The sequence below is a fragment of the Hyperolius riggenbachi genome, chromosome 3 (assembly GCF_040937935.1).
Source record: "Hyperolius riggenbachi isolate aHypRig1 chromosome 3, aHypRig1.pri, whole genome shotgun sequence".
Lineage (NCBI taxonomy): Eukaryota > Metazoa > Chordata > Amphibia > Anura > Hyperoliidae > Hyperolius > Hyperolius riggenbachi.
In genome coordinates, this window is record NC_090648.1 from 183,658,100 (window position 1) to 183,681,180 (window position 23,081).

Genomic DNA, 23,081 nt, shown 5'->3' on the forward strand with positions numbered 1-23,081 from the left:
TAGGGGTCAACTTGTACACAAGGATTGTCTGAGGATATACGCTAGTAAGTATTTAGCTAGTATTATTTTGATGCATGGTTTAACGGCACATCGGCTTCCTTGTGAGTTCTATTTAACTCATGCAAGTTTTGAGCCAGGAGCCTCCTGCAACAAATATAAATCACATGTCTCTTTACCTTGAATGCTTACATGGTAGACAGACAACTCTTTGCAATGCTGCAATGTACATGTCACATGATGGGTGGCCCCCTGGGCCAAACCCTGTGTTGGTTGATTTGGACTAATTTAATAAGTATGTCATGAGTCACGGACACTGCATGTGACTGCAGTGCAAAAAATTGATTCTAGTACCGTGTAAGTAACTCGTGCATGGAAAACAATAACAAAATAGCACGTTTCAATAAATTAGAAAGGATTACCCGTATATTCCGGCATATAAGACGACCCCCCAACTCTTCCAGTTAAAATATAGAGTTTGGAATATACTCGCCGTATAAGACTACCCCTCTTCCAACGCGCACCAAATAAAAATTAAAAAAAAAATCATATACTGGTGCCATGTATGAACAGATACTGGTGCTGTACTGTATGTGGTACCAAGTATATAACAGTATATAGGCGATTGACTGTTTGGATTGGTCAACTCTCCCTCTCTCTAAGTGGATTGGTCCGCTCTCCTTGTCTACCTGTTCATCTGAGCGGTATGGAAGAATAGATGGGGCTGTGCCCATTAAACACACCTCTTTCACCCTTCTGGCCCACCCTTGTATCCTATTTACCTCCTTCTCTGCCTCTCAGATCTCACACATGTGTGCCTGTCGGTAACAGGATAGGGCGTATCACCCGGAATCAATGCTACCCAGCGTATAAGACGACCCTGACTTTTCAGATGATTTTCAAGGGTTAAAAAGTAGTCTTACCGTATATACTCGCAAGCAAGCCGACCCGCATGTAAGCCGATCCCCCCCCCCCCCCCCCCCCACTTTTACCCCAAAAAACAGGAAAAAATGATTGACCCTCATACAAGCCGGGGGTAGGAAACGCTGGCCGCGTGATCCCCCCAGTATGTCCCAGTATAGCTAGTATAGTGCCCAGTATGGGTAGGTAGTGCCTCAGTATAGCTAGTATAGTGCCCAGTATAGCTAGTATAGTGCCCAGTATAGGTAGGTAGTGCTCAGTATAGCTAGTAAAATGCCCCAGTATAGCTAGTATAGTGCTCAGTATAGCTAGTATAGTGCTCAGTATAGCTAGTGAAGTGCCCCAGTTTTAGCTAGTATAGTGCTCAGTATAGCCAGTATAGTGCTCAGTATAGCTAGTGAAGTGCCCCAGTTTAGCTAGTATAGTGCTCAGTATAGCCAGTATAGTGCCCCATTATAGCTAGTATAGTGCCCCATTATAGCTAGTATAGTGCCCCAGTATAGCTTGTATAGTGCCCCAGTATAGTCAGTATAGTGCCCCAGTATAGCTAGCATAGTGCCCAATATAGCTAGCATAGTGCCCCAGTATGGGTAGGTGGGTGGGTAGGTGCTGTCCCTCCCCGCTCCCCCCGCGGCCGCCGCTGCTATTACCTTAGGCGGCACCGCTTCCTCTATCCCCGTCCTCCTCCGGTAACTAATTCACAGCAGCGCGCCCCTCGCTGCTGTGATGACGCAGGAAACCATAGAGAGCGGTTCCCATAGTAACGGCCGCTCTCTATGGTTTCCTCCGTCATCACAGCAGCGAGGGGCACGCTGCTGTGAATTAGTAGTTACCGGAGGAGGACCGGGATAGAGGAAGCGGCGCCGCCTAAGGTAATAGCAGCGGCGGCCGCGGGGGGAGCGGGGAGGGACAGCACCTACCCACCCACCCACCCATGACTCGCAAGCAAGCCGACCCCCCAACTTTTGGCCCACTTTTGGGGGGTCAAAAATTCGGCTTGCTTGCGAGTATATACGGTATATGCCAGAATATACTGTATTTTGTTTTCAATTTTTTTTATTCTGTTTTCATAGCAGCACTGTAGCACCAGTGATATTTTTTCCTAGCGTGGCAGTACATTTATTGATGTCTTGTTTGTTTGTCTTTGTTTCTCTAGAGCTTTTACGAAACATCAGAACTCAAGTTCTTATAAAATTAATTAAGCCTTACACCAGAATACATATTCCTTTTATTTCAAAGGTAAGAAACATTATTTTATGATGCAAACTGTGACTGTAGAAAATGATAGAGTACCAGAGGTGGACTTTATAGAGGTTATAGGACACAGAGGCATGCTCTCTGCCCAATGACATGCCTCTGTGTCCTTCTGGTCCCGCTGCCAGTCTTCCCTGGGCTCTGTTGTCGTTCCCCCTCCGCTTGCCTTCTTTTCACCCTTCCAGCCATCAATCACCTGCTCCCCCCGCCTCCTCCATTGCCTCACTCCCCCACCTCCGTCACCTCGCTCCCTGTCTCAGATATCCTCCAATCGGCAGCTAAGCTGTGACCCAGGAAGTACTTCCGGGTAGTGGCCATCTTGGATTTTATCCGCTGGTGATCGGTGGATGAACAGGGCTACGGAGAGAGGCGTGGATCGCCGCAAATTGATCCGGGAGGCGGCGTGGAACAGGTATTATGTTTTTTTTTTTTTTTTCTTTATTCATGCCTCCTTAGGCTCTCTTTAAGGCTCTCTACTTTTTCCCTAGAAATATAAGCAAGATGGCTTGTAGAACTCACAATAATGGCCATGCACTATGATTTTGGGCGATTTTGAATCATGTAAGGACAAATAATATGTACTGTATATGTTAGTGGGACATAGGTTTCCCTCCAAATAAATACAGTCCTGGCCAAAAGTTTTGAGACTGTCAAAAATATGAGTTTTCACAAAGTTTGCTGCTAAACTGCTTTTATATCTTTCAGTTGTTTATGTGCTGTAATGAAATATAATTATAAGCACTTCATACATTTCAAAAGCAAGCTTTTATTGACAATTACATGAGATTTATGCAAAGAGTCAGTTTTTGCAGTGTTGGCCCTTCTTTATCAGGACCTCTGTAATTTGACTGGGCATGCTCTCATTTAACTTCTGGGCCAAATCCTGACTGATGGCAACTCATTCTTTCATAATCACTTCTTTAAATGTTTATCAGAATTAGTTTGTTTTTGTTTGTCCACCTGCTTCTTGAGGAATGACCACAAGTTCTCAATTGGATTAAGATCTGGGGAGTTTCCAGGCCATGGACACAAACTTTCAACGTTTTGGTCCCCAAGCCACTTAGTTATCACTTTAGTATTATGACATTGTGCTCCATCATGTTGGAAAATGCATTGTTCTTCACCAAACTGTTGTTGGATTGTTGGAAGAAGTTGCTGTTGGAGGGTGATTTGGTACCATTCTTTATTCATGGCTGTGTTTTTTTGGCAAAATTGTGAGTGAGCCCACACCCTTGGATGAGAAGCAACTCCGCACATGAATGGTCTCAGGATGCTTTACTGTTGGCATGACACGGGACTAATGGTAGTGCTCACCTTTTCTTCTCCTGACAAGCCTTTTTCCAGATGCCCCAAACAATCGGAAAGGGGCTTCATTGGAGAATATGACTTTGCCCCAGTCCTCAGCAGTCCATTCACCATACTTTCTGCAGAAGATTAATCAGTCCCTGATGTTTTTTGGGGGGGGAGAGAAGTGGCTTATTTGCTGCCCTTCTTGACACCAGGCCATCTCCCAGAAGTCTTCGGCTCACTGTGCCTGCAGATGCGCTCACACCTGCCTGCTGCCATTCCTGAGCAAACTCTGCACTGGTTGCACTCTGATCCCGCAGCTGAATCCTCTTTAGGAGACGATCCTGGCGCTTGCTGGACTTTCTTGGACGCCCTGAAGCCTACTTAACAAGAATTGAACCCTTTTCCTTGAAGTTCTTGATGATCCTAGAAATTGTTCATTTAGGTGCAATCTTAGTAGCCACAATATCCTTGCCTGCGAAGCCATTTTTATGCAACGTAATGATGGCTGTACGCGTTTCTTTGCTGGTCACCATGGTTAACAATGTCAAGTCTGCCATTCTAACCCAATCAGCCTGACATAATGATCTCCAGCCTTGTGCTCGTCAACATTCTCACCTGAGTTAACAAGACGATTACTGAAATGATCTCAGCAGGTAGTTCAATGACAGCAATGAAATGCAGTGGAAAGGTTTTTTGGGATTCGGTTAATTTTCATGGCAAAGAAGGACTATGCAATTCATCTGGACACTCTTCATAACTTTCTGGAGTATATGCAAATTGCTATTATAAAAACTTGTGCACCAACTTTTCTAATTTCCGATATTTTTGACAGTCTCAAAACTTTTGGCCAGGACTGTACTTGGGATTTTTTTCCTTCCTAAAGCAAATCTGAAGTGAAAAATTCACTTCAGGAAGGCTCTGGATACCATAGAGCCCAACTGGTCCTCAGTCTGCCCAGTCATTCCTGCGCCATCCCCCAACTTAAGATTTACACCCGAGGTGAAAATAAACTAATGCCATCAACAATTGTATCTAACTTCCTTCTCTTAAAAAATAAATATCTTAAAAATTCATTTTTATCTAAATCTACGGTTCACATTTTTACTGTTTTATTGTTTTTGCCCAATGGACACATTCATTGAAGTACGCCAAAGCTAAAATTTATGAACTATTGATCCTTTTTATCTATTTCTTGCTCTCAGAAGCCATTTTCTGCTAGGAAAGTGTTTTATAGTTGGAATTTCTTATCAGTGAGGGTCACACTGTAGTCTGACTCAGTCCTGACCCAAACAGGAACTGCCACTTAATTACCTGATTTTTTTCAAGGGCCCGTTTCCACTAGAGTGAACCATTTCCTGCATGCAGATTCCCATAGACAATACAAGTGGATGGGCCTGTTTCCACTTGTCAGGATTTCTGAGCGTTTTTCTGTGCAGAAAAAATCTGCACGGTAGACCCTGCAGAATTCGCATACCGCATACCGCTATGTGATTCGCTTACAATGTATTTAATAGGAAATTCGCATTGTGTTTTCGTATGCTAATTTGACCGCAAATTTGAGGGAGTTTTCGCATAAAATCAATGTAAAAGCACACAGGCACTGACATGGTTAAATTCGCATACTTACTAACCTATGCGAAAGCGCCTGCGAACTCTCTGTAAAATTCGCATACGTGTGCGAATTCGTTTTGCGTTTTCCGCGACTAATTCGCACCGCACAAGTGGAAACGGGCCCTAACTCGTTCAGGCAGAGAAAAAAAAAAAACACTGCACAATTATTTGTGTGCTAGGCACTGTACATACACATTTCTATCTCATCATGTCACGTCACCTCGGGTTTACTTTTAGGCTGCATTTCCACTTGTGCGGTGCGAAACGCCGCGGTAAAAATTTGCGGATGCGAAATTCGCATGCGGGTCCATGCGAATTTTCATGCGAATTCGCATGGATGACGATGTATGCAAATTTAACCATGGCAGTGCTGGTGTGCTTTTCCATTGTTTCTATGCGAATTTGCATGAAAATTCGCATACCCAAACCTCATGTGAATTTCCTATTAAATACATTGTATGCGATTCGCATAGCAGTATGCGAATTCTGATGGCTCTGCCACATGCAAATTTTTTCTGCACAGAAAAACGCATAGGAATCCTGACAAGTGGAAACAGTCCCATTCACTTGTATTGTTATGCGAATTTGCATGCGAAAAACGCATGCGAATTCGCGATAGTGGAAATGGGCCCTAAGAAAGAAATAACGCCAAGAAACTATTTAAAGAACACTTGAACTTAAAGGGATATGGAGGCTGCCATATTTATTTCCTTTTAAACAATACCAGTTGCCTGGCATCCTGCTGATCACTTTGACTCTACAGTGGTGTCTGAATCGCACACCTGAAACAAGTGTGTAGCTCATCCAGTCCAGACTTCAGTCAGAAACATCTGATCTGCATGCTTGTTCTGGGTATATAGCTAAGAGTATAGAGGCAAAGGCTTTTTCCCTCCACCGATAAGAAAATAAGCAAAATCTTGGTCTATACGCGTGTGACACATGGAACTCGGCAGTGGCTCGGGCATTGGCATGTAACAATACAGTCCTGCTCCCCTTGAGCAGTTTTCCCAATTGTTAAGTTCACACTGGGGCCTTATAGTGAACAATATTATTGCATATCAATTGCAATGCAATTCTATTGTAATGGTGCAATGGAATTTGTCTGCATACGCAAAGCAAGCTGTGGGGTATCTGATAACTTGCATGTTTACAGTTGCAGTGAAGCATACTTTTCATGTACTGTATGCTTCACTGTATTCATCACATCGTGCGTATAACGCATGATGCAATCCTGTTTTTACAACCTAGCCTTATACATGTGTGTATATGGTGTCTGACTTGGCATGCCTCAGCAGCTCTGCCAGCTCTTTATCATGGCAGCCCCTGCTGCCTGCCCTTTGCTGATAACTTGCTGTCTTTGTCATTTTGAATGTGCCATAGCAAGTTCCTTATAATGCTTCACACAATTTTATGAGTTCTTAAATTCATCTGTTTAACACTCATCTGGGAGTTCAACTGCAGATCCTGTTGTGCTAATAGTAAAAATATAAGGGGGTCAGATATGTTTTAATACGTAACCTAGCATACCGTATATAATTAGAATTTTCTAAGAATTTATATTAAAATTCTTGCACAATGCCGGTCTTGAGTTCCCATTAAATAAGGCCATTTATAGTCCTCACTATGATTCTATACAGGCAGTATAGCATAATTATGATTTGCAGGAAAGAAAGCTGTAATTGGACAGTAGCTATAGCACATTCCCTGCTTAGCTGCTCTTTTATCGTACATTTCTGCAGGACGTGTACACCGAAAGCAAATCATATATGTTCATGTATTTGGTCTTTGCCTTGTACTATATTTAGAGATTGGATTGCATTGCGTCACACTGCATTAGTTATACATTAAGCCACTGTAAAAGAATGACCAAGTGTAAACTTTCCCCTTCTTGTGTTATTGCCGATTGTGACACACTTAATAAGATAAGGTTTCATATGTCTTTGTTAGCTTTTTCTTTCAGGCAGTCATGTGCTTGACATTTAGCTCTGATTTCATGCTGAACAAACACTGCAGCAATGCTTTTGTACATCTTTGATGTTGTTTAGTAAAGTACCTGTCTCCTGCTATCAGATAACCTGTTAGATTCACTAGACTGCAGTAAGCCAAATAACGTGCGTAAGGTCTTGTGCATTGTTACCACAACGCCCCACTGTGATCATGGCATTCACACAAGTTAAAGGACACCTGAAGTGAGGGGGTTATGGAGGCTGCAATATGTATTTCCTTTTAAGCAATACCAGTTGCCTGGCTGCCTGCTGATGATCTGTCTATAATACTTTTAGCCATAGACCCTGAACAAGCATATGCAGATCAGGTGTTTCTTGCATTATTGTCAGATCTAAGAAGATTAGCCACATGCTTATGTCTAGTGTTATTCAGACACTACTGCAGCCAAATATATTAGCATGGCTGCCAGGCAACTGGTATTGTTTAGCAGGAAATGGGTATAGCAGACTCCATATCTCTCACTACAGTTGTCCTTTAACTCTGTGGAAGCCTGCTCATGAGGCAGAGACTTTATCTGCAGAATTCAGCAGCTAAAGCTAATGTGATCCAAATCTCAGATGTATTGTGAAAGCAGAACTGCAGTCTAGCATAGCATGCAGTTGAATCCAGGCCACCTGCTTGCGTAGTTATTCTACCTGCTTGTTACCCATAGTAATGTTGACTTTGTAAAAATCATAGTTGCCTCCTTAGTGACACCCAGTTCAATCAGGACACTTTGAAGTCAGAAAATGCAATTATAATCAATGTAACTTAAACAGAGAAACTTATTTCTATACATTTAACCTGAGTTTGATCTTAGAATGTAAAATCTGTCTGGCTAATATAGGGGAGCACTAAGATACCTGCTATTGCATTTCAGCTTTAACTTTTTTCTTTCTTTCTTTTTTGCCCATGGAACTTAATTGGCACAGCAGAGCAGGGACAAGGTCCTCCAGCACCCAAGGCTGAGACACCAAAGTGCGCCCCTCCATCCCTGCCACCCGGGCCGTCACACACTGATTGCTATTAGACTAAGAGGCGCCACAGGGCCCACAACCTCCCCAACACCTTAGTATCTAGTTATCTGGCTTGCAGTCACTGCTATGTATCCCCTTTTCTAATTTCTTTCTGCTTAAAACACAATTAGGAATGACAGCTGAATGAATTGTGCGCCCCCTCCTACACTGCGCCCTGAGGCTGGAGCCTCTCCAGCCTATGCCTCGGCCCGGCCCTGCAGCACAGCATTCCATTCACTGCTCTGCATGGTTTTTACTAAATATATAGTAAATCCCCCTAAGTTAATACTTGGACTCGTGCCTTTTGATTCCTTTATTCCTGCCAGGCCAGAAAAAGCTCTGAGCTGCTTAAACTTTAATTGCTGTCTTCCTGTCTGTTCATTTATCAACCGTGTAGAAAAGATGTTGGAGGCTGGCACTTCCAAACGTAGAAAAAGCTCTTTATTGAACCATTAAAAACAGTGGTAATACAGCTGTTTTTAATGGTTCAATAAAGAGCTTTTTCTACGTTTGGAAGTGCCAGCCTCCAACATCTTTTCTACACGTTTTGGATCTATAGGTGTGAGGATCCTTTGAGGCTTGGGCACCCACATCCCTATTGATGAGTGCTACTCTTTTTATCAATATTTCTGTTCATTTATCAACTGCAGATAATAAGTAAATATTCAAGGAAATGTCTGAGTAAAATATTTTGCTAACGTCAGTTCAGTGCAAAGTTGCTTAAAATAGTTTTTTTCCCCTTTATTTCTGGATAATTTGTTTCTATATGCATTTTGTAGGTTCTCATATACTTAGCTTGAATATATTCATTCTGTGACCGCTTGCACCCCACTTGTGTAGGTGTGTGCGGGGAGGGGGGGGGTGCATAGTTATATTTCTATTTCCCCTTTATGGCTTCATTAAATAACTGCCTAATTCTCTTTCTTTTCCTTTTGTCTAGGAGCTTAACATAGATGTATCTGATGTAGAAAGTTTGTTGGTGCAGTGCATATTGGATAAGTAAGTAATTTCATTTCTATATTTTTTTTTTCTTAACTCCGAACTAGGAGTGATCAGTGTGATGCAGGATTATGAAGATGTGTGCAGCTTGGTAATACTCACCAGATCTAGCCAAGATGGAATTTGATTGGGCCATGTGCAATCTGAATAAATGTGCATACAAAATTTGCATGATCCTGCAACAACTCAGTTGCAAATAACACAGTTCTTTGCATCTCTTTGGCCATCCCTCCTCAGAATGCAGATTAATAAAATGCTAAATTCTTATTCAACTGTACAGAGGCCTAAACATGGTTGTCATAAGCTGTGTTCTAATACCATATCTCCATATTAAATTAAATTGAACACAAAAATCAGAGGAGAGCGCACTCATTGTGTGTAGTAGGAAAGCGGGTCAGCCAACCTTAGGCTCCCTGCACACTGCAAATCCATTTTGCGATTCCGATTTTCAATTCCAGTTTTCCCTGAATGCAATCAACAGAAACACGGAGGGAAAAACGCAGCATGCAGTAACATTGAAAAATCGGATTGGATGTAAAACCCGATTAAAAATGGGAAACGTGTGCAGGGAGCCTTAGAGTGATCTCACCTCAGTGATGTGCTGGTGTCCCTGTACGGGCATAACAGCTGACAGGCATGCGTTACACTCAGCCAGGGACCAGGTGCATGGCTGCAGATGAGCTCATCACTCCTCTTCTCCCCGCAAGTTGTAAGTTTGTGTGGCAGCGCTGCTCAGCCTGACCGTGTCACAAGTGTTCTGCACTATGCAGAGGCTCGATGACTGAGGCGGGCGCTGTGAAACTTGCTTCTCCCTTGTGTAAGAGGGGTGTTGTAACACATAGCATCTTCCAACTCTGAGCGGTGCCTGCACTCTGCAGCTGCTCGTTGCCTGGGGGGGGGGGAAATCCCAGGTGTTTTCAATCTCACATATATAAAGTTTTATTAAGCAATCCAATAAATACAGCCATAGAAAAACCCACTCCTATCCCCCCCCCCCCCCCCCCTCTCTAAAAATGTGGCAATTGACGGCCGTCTAGTGCACATCAGCTGATGTTCCACTTGCGCTTCACATGCATACACAGACACACGCAGTTAGGTGGCCACCATAAAGACCCTTTAGGAAAACCGTTCCATGATTCTCAGGAGTTAATTGCTCCTAGGATCCTTTTGGGGCAAGTGTCCATGTCCATAGGGATAAGTAAACTGCGGCTAATGTATTGTTGCAATCAGCGTTATAGGGATAATGCTGCACGTCATGCGTAGCACTAATGCAAAGCAGTCAGTCTTGCGGATACAAGTCTCTATGTAGCACAAGTGATAGAGGCAAGCGAGCCCTACTGCACAGCAAAGTCTTCAACTTTATGATATACACACTCTAAGATGCCCCACTGGTGTTCTAACCACCTGACGGCTCGCATCCATCCGAGTGTTAGGTCACTGGATATCGCGTGTGTTCCTCTTTCCATACTGTAGCTATCCGGACCTGCGTTTGCGTTCTAGACTGCTGTGCTGATCGGTGCTGTGTTCAGCGTATGTTGTCCCGCCGCGTGCAGACGCATCTCTGATCCCAATGGAAGACGCGGCTGCACGCGGCGGACAATGTTCCGCCTTAAGAACAGATTCAGGTTAAGAACAAACCTACAGTCCCTATCTCGTTCGTTAACCGGAGACTACCTGTACGTATGTATATATACAATTTCACTATGATTCTCCTGAATAAGTAAAACTTGCTTTTTTTCTGTTTTGTTTTTAGCACTATTCATGGCCGAATTGATCAAGTGAACCAGCTCCTGGAACTGGACCATCAGAAAAGAGGAGGAGCACGATACACTGCATTAGATAAATGGACCAACCAGCTGAATTCTCTCAATCAGGCTGTTGTCAGCAAGCTTGCTTAACAAAGAACAAATTGTTACTCAGTAGATACAGACGTACTTAAAGGCAACAATGCAGTCATGTAACCCTTAAAAAGAACTGTGGAATGGCAAAGATGAACTACTGTTGGTTGATGTGTGCCCTATAAAAGCGGAGTTTTGGCAGAAGCACTTTCTGATTGGCTGGTATGTGTTTCACTGCTGCATTTGTCCCAAGAGAATAAAGAAAACACAGCTTTAACCTCCAGAAGAATAACCAAAATGTCACAGGATCTATGCTGTATTGTTGTCATCTTGTCCTGTAAAATGCGACACCTTGGTGGTTTGCCACCGGCAAATCAAGACCAGAGAGGAGATTTCGTCCTGATTTTAAATATACACTGACACGTTGTTGGTTCAGTTTAAACATGTTTTACCTGTAGAGAAAAAATCTCTTGCAAAATAACCTGCAATAACTTGAACACATCCATTAAAACACTTCCTTGTATAAATTAATCTGTTTGTGTATATATATATATATATATATATATATATATATATATATATATATATATATATATATATATAGTAAACATTTAAAAGATCCCCCTACAAGTACAGTGGCATAATGTCACTTAGGTTTCAAGCAGCAAAATAAACCGTTCAGAATCTACACTAATTTTCCTGTGTGTTTATTACACTGCAGAAAGAATAGTCAATCATTTTGAGAGTACATGCTGGAGTATCATTCATTCACAATTACTAAATCCTCTTAAAATGTTGATCGCTAATCCTTGAGAATAGGAGTAATTTGATACATCTAAGATTGCAGAAGATGTCGGCACAAGCATTCAGGAAGTTGAGCTCCAGTGTCATGGTGAAATATAATGAATGTGCTTTAATTTGTATGTGTGTATAACAATTTTGTGAATGGGGCAAACCCACTCAGAACTAATATGTCAGACTCTAGTGTTTCCCATGGTATGCTCAACTACCTTCCTTCCAACAGCTTATAAGGACTGAAAAGCTAATTTGCTCATAGACCAAGATAGTGGAGTGAGGCTCCCATATCCACAACAGGGAGGAAGGTGGTTCAGGGGGAAAATGCTGCAATACTGCAGACCTCCAAGAATTGAAATTGAAGCATACAGCATGAAACCATTGTAACTGCAAAGATGATAGATGTTTGTCTATGTAAAGCCAAGCAACATATGAGATGACCGCTAGTGTGTTTGGGACATTGAATCAACCCATCATTCGAGAGATTTGGAGGTGGAAGGGGGTAGAGCCAAGAAGACGTTTGAAAGGAAAAAAAGGTTGAACATTACATACCGTGATTCCCCAAAAGTAGGACATCTCCTTAAAATAAGACCTATCCCTCGAAATATAAGACCTACCCCTAAAATGAGCCCTAGTGGCTGTGCAAGTCCCGTCCGTTCATCCGCCTGCCCCTCCTTCCTCTACTTTCACTCCTGTTGACCCCCTCCTCCTCCAGAAAGACGCATCCTCGTTCTTCACTGCCCAACATACCAGTAATTCAAACCGCAGGACAGCGGTAAACTGGTAATTCCCCCGCTGCTGCTTTATTTCCTGCTGGCCCCGTTCTCCATTGCCCGCCGTCATAATTCAAACTGCTAATCAGCGGTAAACTGCGGTTAAGGAAGTTAGTTGCACTGTAACAGTGCTTCCGTGAACAAGAAGTGACATCTCTATTTACTTCTTGTTCACAGAAGCACTGTTACAGTGTAACTAGCTACCTTAACCGCAGCGGCGGGGGAATCACCAGTTTACCGCTGTCCTGCGGTTTGAATTACTGGTATGTTGGGCAGTGGAGAGCGGGGATGCGTCTTTATGGAGGAGGGGGTCATCAGGAGGTAAGGTGGCGGTGGGGGAATGGGGATCTTGCTACGTTAACAATATATAAGACCTCCCCGAAAATAAGACCTAGCACATCTTTTGAAGGAAAAAAAATATATAAGCACGTGTCTTATTTTCAGGGAAACAGTATTAATGCCTCAAATGATAAGTGATCACGCTGACATGCAGTTTTCTGTGTGTGTGTGTGTGTGTGTGTGTGTGTGTGTGTTTTAGTATAGTCCTTTTTGACTATCCTAGATTGTAATACAAGGCCTAATTTTGTAATATTCACCATGACTGGATAACATGTGGGCCAGTAAACATTTGCAGTTCATCTGGATCATATCACACCATGGTAATGATTGCTAGAAGGTTGGTAAAATAGTGGATGTGCATTTGTACAAATGTGCAAATACCTTAAGTGAGGGATTTTTTTATTACCACCATGTCATTTTAGATTTATTAGAAATGTCTCATTACAGGTGCTGCAAGTGACTAAATTGTTTCACTAGCCTTGACTGCCCATTTAGTCTGATATAATGCATAGTGACTGTTGCAAATTCTTGCCACATAATAGTAAATACAGTATTTTTCATACATCGGTTACAAGGGTTGCTAAATCAGTTATGTTCTCCAGTAGGGGGTGTCAAAAGGTGCAAATAATTGAGTTGATGCAGAATTATGCAAATTTGTACAGCTTGAAAAATCTAATGACTAGGATCGAATTACAAACTGCATAGTAAGAATGGTCAATGAGATGCAAATAATTCTGGGCTGATGTGAAAGGTTGACTCGCTCTAGTGGCAACTACATTGCATTTTATTGTCTTAGGGCATTGCTGATTGCCAGCGATCCACAATGTTCTGAAAATCACCTAGAAAACACTGTAATGTGAACCAGGCCTTAAATTAGAACCTGAAGCGAGTAAAATTGTTAAAAATAAACACATGACGTAGCTGAACATGAATATTACATACTAACCTCACCATCAGTTCCTCTCAGAACCCCACCATTTTCTTCTTACAGTGATCCCTTCCAGTTCTGACAATATTTTGTCAGAACCGACATATACTAGTGGCTGTCAGTTATACATCAGCAGTTGTCCGTTACAAGTGAATGTGCAAGGTAATGTCCATGTTTCCCCATGGCTCAGGTGGGCGATATTACAGTTTAACAGTGTGCTGACCAGGAAGCTGTTATGGTGTAATGGCCATTTTTAAAATATTGGACGGAGAATTCCATTGATCACAGTGGACAAATGGGACACAGGAAAGGAGAAAGAAATTGAGGAGTAGACTACACAGGAGGACCTGTGTCTGGTTATCTTGACTTTTTATTTTCAGTTCAGCTTCTCTTTAAAAGGGAACCTAAACTGAGAGGGATATGGATTTTTCCTTTTAAACAATACCAGTTGCTTGTCAGTCCTACTGATCTCTTTAGCTGCAGTAGTGGCTGAATCACATGCAGCATGCAGCTAATCCAGTCTGACTTCAGTCAGAATACCTGATCTGCATGCTTGTTCAGGGGTTGTGGCTGAAAGTATTAGATACACAGGCTCAATAGGAGAGTCAGGCAACTGGTATTATTTTAAAAGGAAAAATCCATATCCTTCCCAGTTTATGTTCCCTTTAAGGAACAGTGACAATCAGGGCTAGAGTCTCTTTTAAGGCCTGTTTCACATGGGAGACTGAACTGTGTGCTTGTCGGGCAGTTCAGTCGTCTGGCTGCCAGCCACATGCACCTTTCATGTGCAGTTCAGAAATGGCAGCATTTTACAGTATAACCCAACTTGTGTCATTGTATGACACCCGGTGTCAAAAAAGGTGACGTCACATCTGGGCACTGTTTGGACCCTACTTAAATGTGACTCCATGTGAGGGGGGGTGGGGGGGAGCTCTCCATTGTCAGTGCTGAGCTTTAAGAAGTACCTGGCTAGTGCATGGGAGCAGATGACCGGTTGTGAATTCATGGCCTTCAGCCTCATGCTGAGCATTTCAGACCCTTTAGGCCTGGAACCCCCTGGGAGCGCTTTTGCAGCAAAATTCCAGCTTTTGTGAGTAAAAACTGGGATTCCAGTTTGGCTCTCTACAGTATAAAGATTATAATTATTTTAGTATTTATATGGCATCTTTTGCAGTGCTTTTACATAGTGATATCAAATTTTATATCGGCTTGATTACTTACCGGTAGTCCTGTTATGTCATTCTGCAGTGTGTCTGACAGAGGCTGTCAAATAGGATGTCAAAGATAGAAGCCAGTCAGCGTATTAGTCCAGGAGCTAAAAATAGCTAGTCATTGATGACTGCATTTTGATAATGCCACTTACCTAGCAGTTTTGCTAATCTTTGCCTAATAATGCTTGAGTCATGGAATGTGTATGCAAATAAGGCATAGTCAGTGAAGTAACGAATAATTTCACACTCCTATAAATGTTATGTTTTAATGCAAATGTATGCAACTTGGAAATGGGCCAGTCCAGAAATCCAGAAATAAGGATGGCAGTACCATGTTGCTCTGTGGTCAGATAACCTTTTAAATTACAGGTACCTGTGTGGATTAATTTATAGCAGTAATATTGCAGACACTTCTGCACTGACCACCTGCTATATACATAAAATAATAGCTGCCAAATTCACCCTTTACGTCAATGCTGCTCCTACTCCAGTCGGTAAAACAAGCAATCTTTAAAGGACCACTATCGTGAAAAAAGTGGGCAGTTAAAATCTGACAGAACTGACAGGTTTTTAGCCAGTCCATCTCTTCATGGGGGATTCTCAGGGTTTTCTTTGTTTTCAAAAGCTTTGCCTGAACAGCAGTTGCAAAGTCTAACTTCCAACATAGTGTGCAAGTGATTAGGGAGGCTGGCTGGTATCTTACTATTTTGACAGTTAAACTGCTGTTCTGGAAATGCTGTTGAAAACAGACAACCCAGAGAATCCCCCATGAGGAGTGGACTGGCCAAAACCTGTCGGTTCTGTCAGATTTTAACTGCCTACTTTTTTTCGTGATAGTGGTCCTTTAAGTGAGCAAGTCACAAGTGGCTGGACTTTGCACTAGACAGGCAAGACTTTTTTATTCCGCCCATCTGTCAGTCACTTAAGGAGTGAGGGGACCTGGCTCAACTGTGAGTCCCACAGCAGTCATTTAGAACAGTTTACAACAAAGCACAAATAACTCATTATAATAGCAATGACCATAGCTATTTCACTGACTACTAAATTTGGCCTGTGGCTGTAATTTCAACCTGTAAGGTTAGGATTTAGGCAATTTACTGGGGGGGGGGGGGATGAGCCCAATAGACAAAATATACTGTAACCTTTATTTGATGTTTAAATGTAAAACACGGGCATGGACAAATGTCAAAGTAGAGGCTTGAGAGCGTAACCCTGTATAATGGTAGATATGTGATCCTAGTACCAGTATGTCTCTTAAGTGGGTACTGTAAGTGATCCCACTAAATTTCCCAGTAGGATTGCAGATGCAATTACATTTTTTTAAGTCTCTTCAGGTGGGAACACACTAAGGGCTGTTGCACACAAGAGCTTTTCTGAGTGTTTTTAAAAATGCTAGTGCTTTGAAAAGCGCTTGGCTAATGTATTTGAATGGGATGGAACACGCCAAAGCGATGTCCTTTTTACCAAACGCAATCGTGGGTTCTGCAGCATTTCTGCTGATTTCTGAGGCGAATCAGCCTTAATGTTAAATATAGGAAAAATGCTAGAAAAGCGCTAGATCAGAGTGATTTTCCAATCGTTTTTGTTACAGAAGCTGCCTTCAGTTACAGCTCTACTGTAACAAAATATAAAAACCGATACACCAAAACGCTCCAAAAATCGCTAGGCATGCTTAGAAACCTAGGCACATGCCTAGAAACACTTTAAAAATTACTTCAAAAAGCGCTAAGCGTTTGCTTTTACGCTAGCGCTTTTTGGTGTGCACTGGCCCTATGTGAAAAGCTAGTGAAAAATTCTAGCGTTTTTGCTGTTTATGAAAATCTATGGGCTACATATAAAAATGCATATGTGCGTTTTTATAAAATGCACAACTTGCTGCATACCGTATATACTCGCAGCCGAATTTTTGGGTCCAAAAAAGTGGCCCTAAAGTGGGGGTGTCTGCTTCTATGCGAGTCACCAAAAATGTGCCCCTCACGCTAAATGTATAAGTATGACATCAAATAGCCCCCCTCCTTACACAAACACCGCCCGAGTGCCCCCAGGAATTGCAGAGCCGTGTAAAGCATAACCGCATTCTTTTTAACCTCATCCGAATCTGAATGGAGGAAGCACACAACGCTGTGCATTGACTGGGGGGAGGGGGGTTGGCACTCTGGTCAGTTAAGGAAGAACGTGGTTATGCTGCACATGGCTATGCAATGCCTGAGCAGTGTTTTTGCGGAAGGACTATTTTGTCATAATTGTGTTATACATTTTGGTGGGGGGCACTCGGGCAGTGTCTGTGTAGGTGGGAATATTTTATTTTCATTATTGTGTTATTCATGTGGTGGAGGGAATTGTTGCGGGGTGACAATTTTTATGCTGTGGGGCACTTGAGGTGTGTGTGTATGTGGGGGGGGGTTACATTGTCACACCATCAGTGCACTATATAGAGGCACCTGTGACTGTGGTTCTGCTCGCCTGCCTTCGCTGCAATTGCTACCCTTGGCTTATGAGTTCATCAATTTTATCCCTTTTTTAAGTAAAACTTGGGGGGGTCGGCTTATATGCGAGTTGGCTTATATGCGAGTCGGCTAACGTGAGTATATACGGTAATTTTTAAAAATGCATGTGAAATGCACATAATGTATCTCAAGAGGAATGCGTTAATATATGCGTTTTTAATGTTTGTTTGTTTTTTTGTTATATTTTTTTAAGTTACTGTACTTAGTTCCATTGATAAGGTAAATTAATAATGCAAAACATACAAAAAATGTTAAAAATGCGAAGTGTAAACTCATACAAAAACACAGCAAAAAAAAAAATCAATTTTTACTGTGAGTTTCCAAGTCTTGATACAATTGGTACTATTGTTGTAACTGCTACAGAGGATTACACAGCAGCATTAATTAAGAGCGCTTTCACATGGATGGCAAAGCAGCACGATTACCATTTTGCTGTCTAGTTCTCAAGAGAGGTCTGTCATGCAGCCGAATGGGAGCATTTGGGAGTTGACACAAAATACGGTTACTGTCCAGTTAAAAAACAAAAACTACATGTCATGTCTGCCGGATGCTGCTTCCCAGTCAGATATACATACATACATGCATGGATCACTGCCCATGCTAGATGCTTGCAGCTGTCTGCAAGCACACTGCAGATAGGAGTAGCTGAGAGTCAGTAAACTGTACTACTGTCAGCTGCCCATGGGAAAGAGACCTAACTGCTTTGAATTTGATCATGGAAAAAAAATAAAATAAAAATAAGTGAACTGAATCTGTTTTCTTGTCCCTTTCTCAGAATGTGAAAATGATTGACCTGTTTTTGGGAGATTGGGTCAGATCCCTGACTAGACGATAGCATGTAGTAACTTCTGATGACAACAGTCAAAACATCCAGTGTTATGGGATGTGCTTCATAGATGTAAGGCTGCTGGTTTCATATTTTTGACTGACAAGTTCCAGTACAGTTCTTCCATATTTCAGTCTCAGGCAATTACTTATGCTCATTCCGTTTAATGGTAGAGATACACAGTCGGAAAATGTTCCACTGACACTTGAAACCAGTTTCTTCAAAAATGGGAAATGCCCAAGCTGAAAAACCTGTAATTCGTCATATACAGACAGAACTACAGAATTCTTCCCCCTCATAAAAATAGCTAGAATGTAATGCATCTGTAATGGATGGTATGTTTCATAAATTCCATTCACTTTCTGCGACAGTATAGCACATGCAAAGATCTTTATTAAATCTGTCAGCAATATGTTATTTGCTTTTAATGGGAACGTGCACTTAAGATAAGTTTCTGCCAGTAAAGTCTGCTGTGGGAGCAACCATTGTATGACCGCCAGTCTGTGAAATAGTTTAACACACTGTCACTACTAGTATTGAAGGTCAGCAGATAATGTTTCAGATCGGAGCATGCAGGCAGTTGCCCCAGAGCTTGTAGGGGCCCCCCAAAGTTGTCTGCGCCCCCATTCCACACACACACACACACATGCAGAAAGCTCTTGGGCATAGGAGCAGGAGTGGTGCGGCCACGCATTTTCGCAGAATACATCGGCAACGGAGGGGACCCCCAGGACACTGGCTGGGAGTGGAGCTGCAATGAGGGACAGATAGGCTGGAGGAAGTCCCAGTTAAGTAGATCTTGGTTTTCTTTTTAAGCTTGGATGTGTCCTTCAAATGATAATTCATTAAAATACAGCATTAACTGCTGGATCAAATTCAGTGTGGACTATGGAAATGTACATTACTGAGAATGAGATAAATCATGATGTAAAGGAGCACAATAACATTTAGTAGGTAGGTGGAGGAGAAGCAGGGGACTGATATGCTTCAAGTGTTACAAAGCTAACAGAGGCCATAATTTTATCAGTTCTCTTTCTGAACAGTGAGTGATCAATCGCTTACTCGATTTCTTGCTTAAAGGAAAACTTTAAGTCAAATAAAAAAAATGACATTTACTCACCTGGGGCATCCCTCAGCACCCCGAAGCTGGACGGTGCCCTCGCAGCCCCGCTCCGATCGTCCTGTCCCCGCCGGCGGCTACTTCCGGTTCGGCGACAGCCGCCGACAGGCTGGGAACGCGGCTGATTTTCCGCGTTCCCAGCCGCTGCTATCACCCTCTATGCTGCTATAGCGTATATATAGACGCTATAGCAGCATAGAGGGTGATAGCAGCGGCTGGGAACGCGGAAACCGGAAGTAGCCGCCGGCGGGGACAGGACGATCGGAGCGGGGCTGCGAGGGCACCATCCAGCTTCGGGGTGCTGAGGGATCCCCCAGGTGAGTAAATGTCATTTTTTTTATTTGACTTAAGTTTTCCTTTAACCCACTCAGGTTCCGTCGTTTTCACGTGAGAAATCTTCACCTCCCATTCATTAGCCTATAACTTCATCACTACTTATCACAATGCACTGATCTATATCTTGTTTTTTCCGCCACCAATTAGGCTTTCTTTGGGGGGTACATTTTGCTAAGAGCCACTTTACTGTAAATGCATTTTAACAGGAAGAATAAGAAAAAATGGAAAAATTCATTATTTCTCAGTTTTTAGCCATTATAGTTTTAAAATAATACATGCCTCCATAATTAAAACTCATGTATTGTATTTGCCCATATGTCCCGGTTATTACACAGTTAAAATTATGTCCCTATCGCAATGTATGGCGACAATATTTTATTTGGAAATAAAGGTGCATTTTTTCTATTTTGCATCTATCATTTTTTACAAGTTTAAATTAAAAAAAATATAGAAATATTTCATCTTTACATTGATATTTAAAAAGTTTAGACCCTTAGGTAAATATTTCCATGTTTTGTTTTTTTTATTGTAATGTTTTTTGTTTTTTTTATAGTAAACATTTTATTTGGGTAGTTTTGGGAGGGTGGGAGGTAAACAATAGATTTATAATGTAAATGTGTGTTAATTTGTATTTTTTTTTCTTACAGGTGTAGTATTACTTTTTGGCCACAAGATGGCGGCCATGAGTTTGTTTACATGACGTCACTCTAAGCGTAACACACGCTTAGAGTGACTCATCTGAGAGGGAACGGCCAGAAAAGGCGCAGCTTCTGAGAGAAGCTGTCGCTTTTTCAGCGGGGGAGAGGAATCAATGATCGGGCACCATAGCCCGATACATTGATTCCCTGGCTACCGAATCCCGGCCGTGGGAGCGCGCGGTAGCGCGCATGGTTCCTGGACGTAGAAACTACGGCCAGGAACCAAAATAGGTTAAAGGACTTAGGAGCTGAAATAAAAAAAAAAGTTAATTGCCTTAGTGCACTATTAGAGCTCTGTGTAGATGATCTGTGCCTCCCTTGTACTCTCCAGACCCTCTGTTATCTTAATCCTCTTATCATTACAGGCCCCGACCCAGCCCAGGGTCGCCTTATCTCTGTGCACTACGATCGCTGCTTTAAAATCCCTCTGCCTGCTTAGCTCAAAGAGGCGTTGCTGCGTAGGATTACAGCCCTGCTCGCAGCCCATCGTCATTCCGTACACTTAAGACTCATACACACATCAGACCATAGTCTTTGGAAAATGAAAGATCACAGACCAATTTTACCCCCTTCCATGTAGTCTGAGAGCCATACCTACACAGTCTATTATATGGAGCTGAACTCCCCATCAGACAGAAATCTTTGCAAGATGCTGCACACCTTCAAAAGATCAGTATCTGCAAAAGATCTGTTCCTGCAAAATGCATTCATAGTCTGATATCTGCAGATCATCATACACACCTTGTTTGACATTCATCTGCAGATCAGATCCACCAGGATGGATTTTCAGATCTGCAGATGATTGTCTGATCTGCAGATGAATGTCAGTTAAACAAGATCTGTTCCTGCCAAAGATCCGTTCCTGCAAATGGCATTCATAGTCTATGAGATCTGGAACTTCAGCCTAAACAAACATACTGTCATCAAGTTACATTAGTTATGTTAATTAGAATAGATAGGTAATATAATCTCTTACCCACCCTGTTTTGTTTGTGATTCATGGGGGCTGCCATCTTTTTGGTTGAAAGGAGGTGGCAAGGAGCAGGAGACACAGTTCCAACTGTCCTGATTACCCCTCCCAGCTGCACACGCTAGGCTTCAAATGTCGAATTCAAAATGTAAAAAAGAAAAGAAAAAAATTGCACCAAAACAGCAGAACGAGAACAACAACATCAGAAATCCCATCATGCTTTGCACAGCATCAGGGGAAAAAAGCCCGGCAGTTTTCTTCTGAGCATCTAAAAATGAGGCTTGTATAAGAGAAACAAAGTTCTGATGCTGTGAAACTTAAACACCAAGCCTTTTCAGTGCTGCTGAGTAGATTTTTAGTCCGGAGGTTCACTTTAACTGACATTCATCTGCAGATCAGACAATCATCTGCAGATCTGAAAATCCACCCTGGTGCATCTGATCTGCAGATGAATGTCTGTTAAACAAGGTGTGTATGATGATCTGCAGATCTCATTGACTATGAATGCATTTTGCAGGAACGGATCTTTTGCAGGAACAGATCTTTTGAATGTCTACAGCATCTTTGCGTGCAGCATCTTGCAAATATTTCTGTCTGATGGGGAGTTCAGCTCCATAGAATAGACTGTCGGTATGGCTCTCATACTACATGGAAGGGGGTCAAATTGGTCTGTGATCTTTCATTTTCCAAAGACTATGGTCTGATGTGTGTATGAGCCTTTAGTCATAAATCATGTGGACGTCACCACATGACTGCCCACATGACTGATTTCACTTCAAGCCAGCGAGCAGGTCTGTAATCCTACGCAGCAATGCCTCTTTGAGCTAAGCAGGCAGAGGGATTTTAAAGCAGCAATTGTAGTGCACAGAGATAAGGCGACCCTGGGCTGGGTCGGGGCCTGTAATGATAAGAGGATTAAGATAACAGAGGGTCTGGAAAGTACAAGGGAGGCACAGATCATCTACACAGAGCTCTAATAGTGCACTAAGGTCATTAACTTTTTTTTTTTATTTCAGCTCGCAACCTAGGATTGTTAACCTAGGATTGAACTTCACCCCATCAGAAGCTGATACCTCATTTCCCACAAGAAATCTTTACCTTTTCTCAAATAGATCATCAAATATACCAAGGGGTGAGCAGCACAAACCAAATTTTATGCAATTCTATGCAAAGCATGCACGCAGCACTGGAGGTCCCCAGACTCCATAAGAAATATATAAATATAGAGGGGCTGCAGCACACAACAGGAAAACCGTGACAGGGACTCTTGGTTACGCTTGAATGCGCTTAAGCTCACCAACTGCGCCAAAGTGTCCCCAATCTGGTGAGTCCTACTCTACCATGCAAAATGCCAGTTTTTATAAGCAGTCTAGTGGGAACTAATCCAAAAACCCAAGAGAGTCAACTAAATGGGAAAAAAGGAAATTAAAAACATCTCACCTTTCACTAGCTATCAAATGAACTCTCTGAACATGTGCAATGCACTCATTTATATGCTTAACTGTGCTAGAGGTGGGCGTGGTTATGCAGGCTTACAGGGAAAAATTATAAATAAATACCAAGGGGTGAGCAGCACAAACCAAATTTTAAGCAATTCTATGCAAAGCATGCACGCAGCACTGGAGGTCCCCAGACTCCATAAGAAATATATAAATACAGAGGGTCT

General features: G+C 42.3%; 1 protein-coding gene and 1 long non-coding RNA gene across 2 annotated transcripts in view; one reads left to right on the forward strand and one right to left on the reverse strand.

The window, feature by feature from the left end:
* COPS2 (COP9 signalosome subunit 2) overlaps nucleotides 1-11,439 on the forward strand; it is a 68,341-nt gene extending 56,902 nt beyond the window's left edge. Inside the window, exons 11-13 of the mRNA XM_068275417.1 lie at nucleotides 2,075-2,157; nucleotides 9,016-9,074; nucleotides 10,828-11,439. Of these exons, the coding sequence (XP_068131518.1) occupies nucleotides 2,075-2,157; nucleotides 9,016-9,074; nucleotides 10,828-10,972 (287 nt within the window). The 3' untranslated portion in view covers nucleotides 10,973-11,439. The remainder of the gene's footprint in view (nucleotides 1-2,074; nucleotides 2,158-9,015; nucleotides 9,075-10,827) is intronic.
* Nucleotides 1-23,081, reverse strand: part of LOC137563225 (uncharacterized) — a 65,450-nt gene that overhangs the window by 39,733 nt on the left and 2,636 nt on the right. The gene's annotated exons all lie outside the window — the stretch shown is intronic.